This window comes from Dermacentor albipictus, chromosome 3 (assembly GCF_038994185.2).
Source record: "Dermacentor albipictus isolate Rhodes 1998 colony chromosome 3, USDA_Dalb.pri_finalv2, whole genome shotgun sequence".
In the NCBI taxonomy this organism is placed as follows: Eukaryota; Metazoa; Arthropoda; class Arachnida; order Ixodida; family Ixodidae; genus Dermacentor; species Dermacentor albipictus.
The window spans coordinates 14922951-14936681 of record NC_091823.1 but is presented as its reverse complement, the minus strand read 5'-3'; the positions used below and the strand labels follow the sequence as shown (position 1 = coordinate 14936681).

Below are 13731 nucleotides of genomic sequence, written 5' to 3'. Positions count from 1 at the left end.
ATAAAAGATTCCTTCGTATGAATAAAGTTTGGTTGCTTTTGTTCTTCTAGACGCCAGCTTGCATCTTGTAGTCAGTGATATGTACTGAATGCAGATTGCAAATAAAATGAAAATGCTTAATTTTTTATATTCAAATGCCCTTTTTCATTTTTCTTTGTTCCTGTGTCTTTTGACTCGTTCTTACTTACGTTAGGTGTCCTTCACCTAATTTTTCTTGCACTGTACCCATGCACCACTATTCAAATTTAAGCATTGTTCCTGGGCAAGTTAGGTAAACTATTATTACTATTATTTATTAGCGATTCAATATGGTGGCTCACCAAGCTGATTTTGGCGACCTGTTTTAAAAGTGTTGTCGCACATTAGCCTTACGCATGCAGTTCACAAAAGATATAGTTGCATTGATGCCAAGCTTTAGTTACACTGACAGAGAATACTGCGCTTCAAAGGTTGAGATAGCAACATCCAAATAAGTTTATTGAGGGAAAAAAACCATGGTGGTTTCATTCAGTCCACAATGTGAAAATTAAGTGGTGGGGTTAACATCTCCAAGCAATTCGTGGGCTACGAGGCACATTGTCAAGGAGGGCTTAAGATGAATATTGGCCCCCTGAGGTTCTTCAATGTGCACCTAAAGCATGGTACGGGGGCGCCCTTGCATTCCACCTACATTGAAATGTGTCTGCTACAGCCCAGAATCGAGCCCACAACCTCATGTTCAGCAGCTGAATGTCATAGCCATTGAGCCCACCATGGAGGGTCAGCAAAAAAATTTTAAACACAGATTTTACAAGCCAAAACCAGAATCTGGGTATGAGGAACGTTGTAGTGGGGGATTCCGGATTAATCTATACTGCCTGGAATTTTTCAACATGCAACTAAATCTAAGAACATGGTTTTTATTGCATTTTGCCTCCATCGAAATAATAATAATAATAATAATAATAATAATAATAATAATAATGTACTGTAATATAAGGAGTAGTGGGGCTGCGGCTATGAGAGAGACAACAACTACGAGAGAGAAAAACCTTGCTTCGGTGCTCGATCGGCTATACTACCGGTTATACTACCTCTCGCTGCTCTATCGTTCTAGTCGCAAACGCTAACTGCCTAAAATGCTTCGCGACAACAACAACAACAACAATAACAATAATATCAATAATAATAAAAATGAAACTCACGACCTTCAGCTCAGCAGCACAACTCGCACAGCCACTAAGCAACCATGACAGGTAAGTCAAGAACTCCTACTGACTCTACTGAAAATTGATACTTCAGACCAGAATGAAAAGCAAGCAAGGAAAACCAAAGTAGGGCAACCACCACTCTGCCACCGGTCGCTGACTATCTCGATCTATTATCTAAATGGGGATTAGAAGGCATTATACATCAAGCAACGCGTGAAGAATTTCTGTGTGGAAAGTTGGTTAAATCCTGCATTGACCATATTAATGTTCGGTGCTCCAATTATGCGATGCAGGCAGCTGTTGTTAAAACCAAGGTCGCTGATCATTACTTCGTCTGTTGTCGTCTTGTAGAAAATGCCACGCCTTCGAAACTCAACAGTATGAAAAAGGAAATTTGCATTGTTGATCCTAAGCTCTTTGACGAATGCGTCACAAAGCATGACTGGCAGTCCATGTTATATACACTCTCTCCAGCTGATTTATACGACCGTTTTGTTCAGATTCTCCACAATTACAGAAACAAATGCATCCAGTTTGTAAAAGTGAGATTACGTCAAGAAAAGAACAAATGGCTATCGCCACAAATATTAGCAGCAATTAAAAAAAAAAGACCTTATGTGGGCTCAAGCTAAACGGGCTCCAAATTGTCCGGAGCTACTACTGAAATTTAAGACATGTAGAAATCGAGTGAATTCCATGATTCGGCTAGCAAAGAGAAATCATATGCGCCGAAAATTCAAAGAAGCTTGTTCGGATGTGAAAAAGACGTGGTCTCTTGCAAATGAGTTAAGAGGTAAATTCATACGTGATGGTTGCCTGTTACGACTTGAGTCCCATTTTTCTGCAGATGGAGCAACTGTTTCAAATGAATTTAATACATACTTCTCGCAGGTTTCTGGTACTGCTAAACCACACCCTGATCACTGTACGTTAAGGAACAGCGTATACAAATCTGCACACCTTCCTCCTCTATCAGAACTTGATCTCACATTAATTCTTTTTAACCTAAAAACTGGTAAATCACCGTGCGTTGATGGCATTTCTGGGGACGAGTTACGCAAAAATTTCGATGCTGTTAAGTATGTGCTGTTATCACTGCTGAATCACATTTTAACCAATGGTATTATACCTACAGAAATGAAAAAGGCCATAGTCATACCGCTCTTCAAGAGTGGTGCACGAAATAGACACGAAAATTATCGCCCAATTTCAATTTTGCCGTGTATCTCTCAAATATCAGAAAAACACCTTCTGCAAGTCATGTCGACATACCTCGACGCCAGTAGCATTATTTCAAGTACGCAGTATGGTTTTGTTCCAGGCAGAGGCACACAGGCTCTCCTTGAGGATATTTCAGACATTATAAATTCAGCTTTTGATGCTAACCAAGTCGTATGTGCTCTTTTTCTTGATGTTAGCAAAGCTTTCGACAGTGTTTGCCATAGTCTTTTGTTATATAAACTTTCCTTGATGGGATTTCGTGGGCCTTTCCTAAAACTACTCTCTAACTTTTTGGAAATAAAGTTTATCACCACCAACTCTTTCGAGGATAGAACGCAGTTAGTCTCCATTGGTCAGTACCGGAGTAATACAACTTCAATAAAAGCCGGAGTACCTCAGGGATCTATAGACTATTTCATCGGGCGAGGAGGATAGGGCGCGCGGTGAGCCTTTCCTCCTCTCTGGCTTGGGCGATCTGGCGCGGAGCTGCTTGAAAGTATTGCTGTCGCGTGCTGCGGAACGATTTCGAGATGTTTTAGATGGTACTTTGTGAAATTTACGCCAAGTCCGTTCATATAAGGTCGTCAGGGAAGCCTTTCGGTGAATCGGGAACTAGAGTAGGAGGAAATATCTGTTCAGGGCGCAAAAATGTGACGCGTTTTATCAGTCGCGGTGTACCCACATTATCAGTCGCGTTGTGTGTATGTGTTGTGAACTATCTTGCTTATATCGGTTTTAATTCAACAAAAAACCGGTGTATCTGTATTAGCAGCATGAAATTGTAAATCTGCTCACTATCTGTGCGTTTGGCGTAGGGAGTAAAACATAAAGCATAAGAGTACATGCTAGTGCACGGCCAACATAAGGCAACCTCGAAACATCTAAGCGGCAGGCGCTATCAAATACTTGTGATGCACCGGCATCGTTCTCGCGCATTTCAAGTCTAGTAGGCTTCAAATTACCATATGTCTACGCTAGCCTTCCTGCATGAGGCCAATGACGCTGCTCAACACAGCGATCACTGCGTTTGGTGAACCAGCACGATACATATGTAAGCTGCGCGTTCCGGCATTGTCTTTTTGGCCTGCATACAACCATAATATATGAGAGGGATCGCATCAAAAGAATGCAATACCTATTTTTTAGGACAAAATTTCTGTAATACGTGTGAGTGCGTCGTAGGGAACGGAACGAACACAACCGAAAAAAAAAAATTCGGTTATCATCCTCTTTCTCGAAAAAGCAAAACAAGACGGGCTAACCCCTCAATAGGACCTCGCATAGTCACGCCACACAACGTTTATAAATATATAACCGCTGATGCCGTATGCTTGGACCATGCGGTATATAGAGCAAAGCTATATGTAATTCAGCACCTACCACTACTTAGGACGCTCGCGCAGTTCGTAAACAGTTCCTTTGCTGGACAAGCTTAATTCAGACTGTAAGGTATGCTGCTATTACTTGCCAAAACTATCTTATTCAGGGGCGGAAACCTCATCCATCGCACCAAGTAGTCACGCAATGTAACCTGCAGCGAACAGTTTGAACGCTTGTCAAAGTATAACATCACAGCTCCTATCGTAGCAGAACGGTACCCATGCTGTTACGATCGTCGCGGATGTTTCATGGCTCCTAAACCGCAGCTTAGAAACAGAGGTTAAAGCTGCAATAAGGTCACATTAGTGAATGGAACATTCAGAAATACACAATTGATCTCCGAGGCTGATTGTAGGCTCAAATAGGCGCGCATTCATCGCGCTGTGCGTTCCGTCCACCTCAATGCCAGAAGAAATTCCGGCCATGATGCCTTAAAGCACTTCAGCATGTCTCACAGAACCGTTTACCACGTACAAGACGCACGTCATACTAAACAGACCACTCGACCGCGAAAACAAACGCCAGAACCTACCGCCGAGCATATACCTGCCATGCAAAAGACCGCTTTCACACCAGTATGGCGCTGCTCATAGGCGGCGCCACTGCGTTCACAATATGGCGGCGTCTACGAAAAAAAGGTCTATATTAAGTCCACTTCTTTTCAATCTATATGTGAATGACCTCGCCGCTGCTACCCCTACTTTTACATTTCAGTACGCAGACGACACAGTTATCTTGTCTCAAGCTCCCCGTTTTTCAGATGCAATCTTTCTTTAACAAGATGCAACAATCAGCGTTATGAACTGGTTCACTAACAATGTCATTGAAGTAAACGGCTCGAAAACACAGCTTATATGTTTTCATAATCCTTTGAAGAAAGTCAGTTTAAACCTTCCATTACTGGCACACTCTTCATCTTGCTCCCCCTGCACCTGCTTACCTGTTCCATATGTTTCAACAGTGAAATACCTCGGCGTTTTCCTCGACAGTGACTTAACATGGAATACGTATCTGGCCCATATACAGTAAAAGCTCGTTAATTCGAACCGCAAAGGGAAGCCGCTTCAGTTCGAATTAACGAAAGTTCGAACTAACGAAAGTGAAGGAGGGCAACAGTACACTGCGATTTGGAAGCAGTAGGGCATGTCAGAAATTTGGCGTGTGCCGCGGGCACACGCCATCTTCAAGTCGAAGCTCTGGTTCCGACTGTGCCACACCACCGATGTCCACCGAAACGAACGTTAGCCGAGGCTTAACACCATCACAATGAATCGCGACGGCCGATACCTCCTAAGTTGAAAACAGAAGTGCACAACCGATGAAGACTGCCGAGACAAAGACGCTGAACATGTGAAGGTGGCGAAGGCTCTGATTCGTTGGTTCTTGATTGCAAGCGCAGCTGCGACGTACTTGATTCACTGTGTTTTGGAGCTTGCCGTGCCATCTTCACGCAACATTAGCAGCTGTACAAGATTTGCGAAGCCTCCGAGATTCGCAACGGGCAAGAAGTCTCGGAGGTTACGTAGAACGGAGAGGCGGCAGCCGCCGCTGCCTTCTGGCTGACCCCGCGTCGGTTAGATTTTTGTCCGATTTCGCCTTCTCTCGCCGTTCTCTCCGTTTCGGAGGCAATACAGCCTTGTGTGTAAGCAGTAGGCGCGTTTCTCTGGCCGTGTGCCAGGCGCGTTTCGAATTATCCGTGAGGGAACCTTCTCGCGTTCGAATTAACGGACTTTTTTATACACAGACTTCTATGGAGCTTGGCCGGACCAAATCGTAAAGTTCGAATTATCCATAAATTCGAATTATTGAAGTTCGAATTAACGAGCTTTCACTGTATGCTCAACATTACGTGCAGTTTCTGGTACGTTATACCATATCAGATATTACATGCCACTCTCTGTTCGTAAAATGGTTTTGCAAGCTTTGGGTTACGGTATGCTTCGCTATGGGATTACGGTGTACGGTCACTGCGCGATTCGATGGCAAAATAGAGTCAACTCTATCCTTCGATCTATTCTAAAAATTATTGGTTATGATTTATGTTTAACCACCGGCATCGACCTTTTCAAAGCCTTAAGGTTGCCAGATTTTAACGCCCTTCTAGTGGAAACGGCCATCCTGAGGCATTTCTGGTCGCAAATACAAGGTTGAATATGTTCCTGCTCGTTGTCTCCGGCCAAAAGACTGTTTTCGGGTGCCTCGCTGTTCTACCAAGTACGATCAGCGCACTCGTAATTACTTCATCCTGTCCTCTCTCAATAAACTACCAGCAAGTGCCTTTCGCACGAAATCAAAGTATAAATTAAAACAAATTCTTCATCGCATTAACCTCTAATCAATTACACGGTTGGTATGTGTATTATGTGTATTAAAACCCTACATAACTTTAGGGTACTGGAGCAAATACATCAATTTATTTGTTTCATTTTATGCCTACTGATGTGTGTGAATAGAGCGTGCAAAGAGTACTTTCGTTTTGTTTCAGTGCCCTGCTCCCTGCAGATCTCATATGTATATTCCTGTCTCTTTCTTGGTTCCTATTTTCATTGTTTTTTGTTGGCTGTTGTCAATAGGATAATTGATGGTTTTTAAGTGACATACAAATGCCTGATGTATGTTTTCTTGCTCTGTATTAAGAATGGTGGGCTATGTTACTTTTCATCGCAGGATACGTGGTTTGTTTTCATTTTTTGCCTACTCATTGCTGTTTGTGTTTCTCTTCTGTGTCCGTGCCTGTTAACAATGTTTCTGCATATCTTGCGTTATCCGTGATATTACATCGTGTTAAATGCTGTTTGTCGGCTCTGCCCTTCAAGCCCAATGCGGCTTTGGCAGGCCTATTATGTATTAGTGTTGGCGGAATTCCTGTGTCAATAAATTATTATTATTATTATTATTATTATTATTATTATTATTATTGTTATTATTATTAACATTTCCACATTCTCCTACATGTGTGAGACTGATGCAATTTCTGAGTCTACGGAACAATGCTTAGTAGCCGACTACTATGAAAAAGACAGCACATTCAGGTATTTAAATTTCAATTCATTGTTTCACATACCATGTAAAACTGCATGTAACTATAATACCAGTCCCTACCCGTCACCCCACATTAATATTTAAGCTAAATAGTAAATTTCTGCAGCCTTGCTTCATGATTCCTATAACACTCTCTGCCTGTAGTTTCGCATGCTGCCCAAGATTCTTTTGCATTCAGATCTAAGCAGTTAAGCATGCTGCGAAATCACAACCAGGGTAATGCATGTGGCAGCCAAGACCCCTAGTCATGTGAAATTAAATGGCACAATGTGGCTTTTCCATGTTCTGAAATCTGCAGTGTGCCTAAGAGCTATAACAGAAAAAAAAAAGTAATAATTTGAAACTCCTTTAAAAATGAAGTGGCTATGTTGCCAATTATATATCCTACATTTACAGTAATAAAAAAAAAATTAGTTCAAGCCACCAATGACGGGAGAGAAAAATAGTGCCACTTGGTGTTGAAATCACAAGCATGCTGACAGCGAGATGACTGGACAGTTTCGACTTTCAAGTCGAGGTACCAGAAGGGATGCATACACAAGCACGGCCAACATGCTGATGTTTTGTGGCAACCGCAGCATTTTGTGTGCACCTTAGAAACAGCTGTTGGCCTCCCTCATGTTGTATAATGGGACAGGCCCAATATTCCCACTCTCTGCACACTGATCAAGCAGCAACACTTTGCAGATAAGGAAGGGAACTGAGGAGCCCTCCTTTTTTTAATCACAATCGTGTGAAGCCAACAGATAATGAAGCCAAGGAAAGCATAAGGGAAGACATTTGTTGTTTTATTTGAAATGTAGAAATGATAACGTAAAGAAAAATAAAAGTGCACAAAAATCAGGTTATTTTTTTGTCTAATTTCATTTCTCTTTAACTTATGTCTACACTTCAATTACAAACTACAAATAACTCCCTTATGCTTTCCTTGGCTTCATATGGTTGTGATTAGCACAGTTTAGAAGAATTTTGCTGCTCCTGTTATCAATAATTTGTGCTAGCCATTTTCGTGGATGACTGAACATAAATATTGCAAAGAGCTTCTTATTCTTAAGCTTTACATTTCAAGTCGTCATCCAAATCAAGCTGCGCAACAATTTGCGGACAATAAACTTTGCACAACAAACAAACCACATGTACTCGTGGCAAAGACGCTAATTAGTTGCGGGAACAATTAAAAAAATATTTCAGGATATGATTTGGGGGAAGGGGGGGGGGGTAATAATTATAGGCCATTTACAAAAACTGTTCACATCCTTTCTTTGTCGAAATATAGATGTTAACAGTAAAATTACATTATATCTAAAATACTCACTGGAGTAGAAAGAATGATTCGAAAGACCATTATGCGAAAGAAAGATCATTAGAAAGACCATATTATGCGCAGATGTGTGGAGAGGCATAAGAAACTTCAACATTAAACATAAGGAGAAAGCGTAGGGGAAGAGGAAAGGAGGCGTTTGAGTGCACTCAGTGCCAAACAAACAGGACAGGCAAGCACCATAAGAGGTGTTCAGCTACGAGGTCATTCGTCACAGATCGACTTGACTAGAGCAGGATGTGCACACGTATCTGCACCACGTATGATGCCATAGGCGCTGCACAAACTGCTCCACATACAAGCACGAAATTGCACACAGAAAGGGACAAGGAATAACTCGTGCAAGTGGTGGCAGAGACAAGAGCTTACCGCAAGGTTGGCGAGAGAAACAACGAAGAGTCCCACCACCAAGCCATAGAAGAGAAATGCTTTCCGACCCCGTAAACCAGTTTTGTGCAGCGAATTCTCAAAGATAGGAACGTACCCAGCAGAGAAGTTTCCATTGTGTCTTTTGTTTATCTCTTGCTTTAGCATAGCTTTTTCACGCATTGAAAGCGTGCTTCGGGAGGCCTGAAAAATAAGAATTTGGCGTACCATTAGACATCTGCGGGAACCTTGTCTGTGGTTACCTTGATCACTAACTGATAATAAAGAAAAACACCCTATTATACACTGTTTAGACCAGCGCAAAATTGTACTCCGACTCTGAACTTATACGAAACCAAACACTGCCATCAACTGCCGCACTTCGAAACTCTAGAATAACACACTACCTTGATATACAGAACCCTGTGATGTGGGCATCCTAGCGAAGATATATTTACGTTGCGCATACGATACAAAAGCTTTTCATGTTATGGGCAAACAAAATTTCGGCGAATATTGTACCGCAAAAAGTGCACTCGAGAAAGCTAAGGACTTGGTCCTGCATCAAAGACAAGTTGTCGTGAGGCCCAAGTTTCCTTGCGACATTACTCAACTGCAAGCAAATGCAAGATAAAGTAATTCTAGCAACACTGTTCTTAAGGAACCTAGCCAATTTCGATTCTTATGTATGGTGTTAAAATTAGAAAACACACTAACCTCCACCGCCGGAACAGCCGCGACAGTTGCCATTATGAAAGCTGAAACAAACTTGGACTGTCTTGTCTTGACTTAAGAGAAAGCTTTAGCCCGGGCTCGGCAACCAATTTGGTGAGGTTTGTTGCATTAAAAAAAAAAAAACTTAATGTTTAGTGAATCTTGGATTCGAATTTTTAGTTTAAGTCGTTAATTTTTATTAAAATTAGCTAAAATAGAAAATTCTCAGAAGACCAAGCTATCAAGCTTACGACTTTGTAACTCAACAACTAAAAACGAGAATACAATTCTGTGAATTGCATCTAATAGTACATCTAATGCGGACAAAATTGATATGTTACACGTGAATATATAAAAAAATTATAATAGGGAAATACAACTTTTGCGAAATCCTTGTAACCAACGTAACAAATTCACGTAACATGTAAAATGACATATTGAATTTGTCCACTTTGAATGAGCTAATGGATATTGTTTACAGAACCGCGATATCAGTTCTTGATGCAGAGCTATGAATTTGTAAACTTCGTGCTTCTATACTTTTTTTTCAAACGGTCAAATATTTGAATATCGTTTTAAGACAATTCAAGCCCTAAGTCAAAATTCCGCTTCCAACAGTGACTAGAATTTAACTTTCTCTTTCAAATGCAACAAAATTCATTAAAATCGGTCCAGGGGTTATCTCATAAAAAGTTTTTGCGTTTTACATGTATTTGAATAGGCCGCGTCGGAGTAGGGCCCGAGCTAAAGCTTCCTCTTAACCCATAAACGCGCTTGACCGATAGGTGACGGTGATGATGAGTGGCTTTTCTTCTTAAACGTGAAACTGTTTTGAGGCGTACCAGTTGGTTCTTTATTCGATGGGCGTACTTTCCAGGGGAAGGGAGGGGGGCACTAGGCCAATTGTCGAAAGTGGAGGGAGAGGGGCAAAATGTGCGATTCCCCTCACCACACTTAAATGTGGACTGTACACTAAAAAATCCACCAAAAGTACTGATAGGGTCACATTTCCTTTCTGGATAGAGTGACCACGTAAATGCATTTATTCACTGCGTATCCCCTGCTTTGGCAACGAAAATTTTGTGTTTCGTGCCGACGTGCTGTAGCCGTTGACGGGCGGGATGCGCCATAGACGCTCGCATTTTGGAGAAGGCTGGCGATGGGCAATACCCGTGCAAGGACAGTACCCGGACGGCCCGACGGACGAAGAAATCTAGGAGTCGTTTCCAATAATGCTTCGTGTTAAGAGATATTGCGCTCGTCGCTGCTTTGATTCTAATAATATTGTGGGATTTTACTTCCCAAAATTACAAAATGAGCTATGAGGGTGACCGCAGTGAAGTGCTCCGGTTTAATATTTTACCCATAAACTAAATACATATGAGTACACGCGTGCGTTTCTGCATTATGTGCCCCCGTCGAAATGCAACTTCCATGGCTGGGACTTTGAACACGAGACCTCGTGCCAAGCGTCACAACGCCATCGCCACTGTGCCACTGCGGTGGGTCTTTAATTTGCTGAAATTTCGCAGCAATTAGGATCACATTTTAGAGAATATCGAACCGAGTGCATCGCTCTCCTACCGCGACCACAACATCACAACCACAATCCAGTGGATCCCCGGCCACTGTCAGACACCTGGTAACGAAGACGCACACCGGACGGCATGCGAGACGAGACACTATCCGCGACCCGCAACACGTGTGCGACATCTGTCTTCACCACCGTAGACGGATCCAATAATTGCCATCCCCTGCACCACGCGACAAGAGCTGCGCAAGTATATGAAGTACCCATTAGTAATGCCATCCTATGTCTTGAGGTTTGCAGGTGGGTTGCCGAGTAGTAGAAAAAGCCCGCACTGGTTTCGCCCTTACGCCGGACGTTCACGTTGGCAGGTGCACAAAGAAGAGCAAGCGAGAAGATGGCAATCCCCGAGTTTGTACTTGGCTGGCCCTTGTGCAAGACAACATCGAGGCCAAACATACGACATTTGCTATGGGGATGATCTGCGTTATATAGTAGCCGTCAAAAGTACGAGCAGTCAATACTGACGCTGGACGAATGGACAACTCCACAAGCATAGACTCGGGAACGTCTCCTATCGCTCTACGAGTTCATTCACAAAAGAGACGGGAATATAGCGTTTGATTTGATAACGCATGGCCGGTCCCACTCTCCTTTCCCATCCCGTTATTTATTATCTTATTCGCCCGCCGCGGTGGCTTAGCGGCTTTGGTGTTCCGCTGCTAAGCAGGAGGTAGCAGGAACAAATCCCGGCCGCAGTGGCCGAATTTCATCATCATCAGCAGCAGCAGCCTGGTTACGCCCACTGCAGGGAAAAGGCCTCTCCCATACTTCTCCAACTATCCCGGTCATGTACTAATTGTGGCCATGTTGTCCCTGCAAACTTGTTATTCTCATCCGCCCACCTAACTTTCTGCTGTCCCCTGCTACGCTTCCCTTCCCTGGGAATCCAGTCCTTAACCCTTAATGACCATCGGTTATCTTCCCTCCTCATTACATGTCCTGCCTATGCCCATTTCGTTTTCTTGATTTCAACTAAGATGTCATTAACTCGCGTTTGTTCCCTCACCCAATCTGCTCTTTTCTTATCCCTTAACGTTACACCTTTCATTCTTCTTTCCATTGCTCGTTGCGTCGTCCTCAATTTAAGTAGAACCCTTTTCATAAGCCTCCAGGTTTCTGCCCTGTACGTGAGTAGTGGTAAGACACCACTGTTATACACTTTTCTCTTGAGGGATAAAGCAACCTGCTGTTCATGATCTGAGAATGCCTGCCAAACTCGCCCCAGCCCATTCTTATTCTTCTAAATATTTCAGTCTCATGATCCGGGTCCGCAGTCACTACCTGTCCTACGCAAATGTTTTCCCTTACCACTTCCAGTGCCTCGCTACGTATCGTAAACTGCTGTTAAGAGACTGTTAAACATTACTTTAGTTTTCTGCAGATTAATTTTTAGACCCACCCTTCTGCTTTGCCTCTCCAGGTCAGCGAGCATGCATTGCAATTGGTCCCCTAAGCAAGGCAATATCATCAGCGAATCACAAGTTACTAAAGTATTCTCGATTAACTTTTATCCCCAATTCTTCCCAATCCAGGTCTCTGAATACCTCCTGTAAACACGCTGTGAATAGCATTGGAGAGATCGTATCTCCCTGCCTGACGCCTTTCTTTATTAGGATTTTGTTGCTTTCTTTATGGAGGACTACGGTGGCTGTGGAGCCGCTATAGATATCTTTCAGCATTTTTACATGCGGCTCGTTTACACCCTGATTCCGTAATGCCTCCATGATTGCTGAGGTTTCGACTGAATCAAACGCTTTCTCGTAATCAATGAAAGCTATATATAAGTGTTGGTTATATTCCGCACGTTTCTCTATCACCTGTTTGATACTGTGAGTATGGTCTATTGTTGGGTAGCCTTTACGGAATCCTGCCTTGTCCTTTGGTTTACGGAAGTCTAAGGTGGTCCTGATTCTGTTTGCAATTACCTTAGTAAATACTTTGTAGGCAACGGATAGTAAGCTGATCGGTCTATAATTTTTCAAGTCTGGCGTCCCCTTTCTTATGGATTAGGATTATCTTAGCCTTTTTCCAAGATTCCGGTACGCTCGAAGTCATGAGGCATTGCGTATACAGGGTGGCCAGTTTTTCTAGAACAATCTGCCCACCATCCTTCAACAAATCTGCTTTTACCTGATCCTCCCCAGCTGCCTTCCACCTTTGGATAGCTCCCAAGGCTTTCTTTACTTCTTCCGGTGTTTTCTCTTCCATTATCGTCGACCGAATTTCGATGGAGGCGAAATGCGAAAACACCCGTGGCTAGTGCATTGGGGATACGTTAAAGATCCCCTGGTGGTCAAAATTAATCCAGAGTCCCCCACAACGCGTGCCTTATAATCAAATCGTGGTTTTGGCACGTAAAACCCAACAATTCGTTCATTGTACTTTTGTGACCACTCCACATTGATTTATTTTATTTATTTATGCTCTTTATGTTCTTGACATCCCTTTCCCTACTTAGGCTAATGAGCCAACCTGTCAATAACTCATTCATTCATTCATTCATTCATTCATTCATTCATTCATTCATTCATTCATTCATTCATTCATTCATTCATTCACTCATTCATCGTCCGGATGGCACTATCAATGGCCTGGTTCGCCCCAATATTGTACGCTACCTAATTTGGGAGTACAATTGTTTGTTTCCACAGCAGGAAACTGGTGCGGAACCACCTCGTGGGTACTTTCATATAACTTTCCTATATATATCCACAAATATACGCAGCAAGATGGCAGTACATAGGTTTTAAACAGGATGCAAGATTCTATGAATTTCGCTTTGAAGCAGACCGCAGACCCAGTTAGCAGCCACGGTCAAGAAAACCTGATGAGTGGTTTCGCAAAGAAAGCTTCACTTGAAATGTAGGCAACATATTCATAGAACCGGAGTAGTTACAGACATAGGT

The 13731-nt window shown here is 42.6% G+C and overlaps 1 protein-coding gene across 2 annotated transcripts in view; it reads right to left on the bottom strand.

Annotated features, from left to right (window-relative positions):
- Scgbeta (sarcoglycan beta) overlaps window positions 1-9327 on the bottom strand; it is a 30533-nt gene extending 21206 nt beyond the window's left edge. Inside the window, exons 1-2 of one of the 2 annotated variants that reach the window (XM_065451058.2) lie at window positions 9238-9327; window positions 8524-8724 (exon numbers count right to left, since the gene is read on the bottom strand). In XM_065451058.2, coding sequence (XP_065307130.2) covers window positions 8524-8724; window positions 9238-9270 — 234 coding nt within the window. In that variant the 5' untranslated portion in view covers window positions 9271-9327. Of the gene's footprint in view, window positions 1-8523; window positions 8725-9042; window positions 9064-9237 lie in introns of those variants that run through there. The other variant, XM_065451060.2, reaches the window with a different exon arrangement.
- Window positions 9328-13731: the final 4404 nt, after the last annotated feature.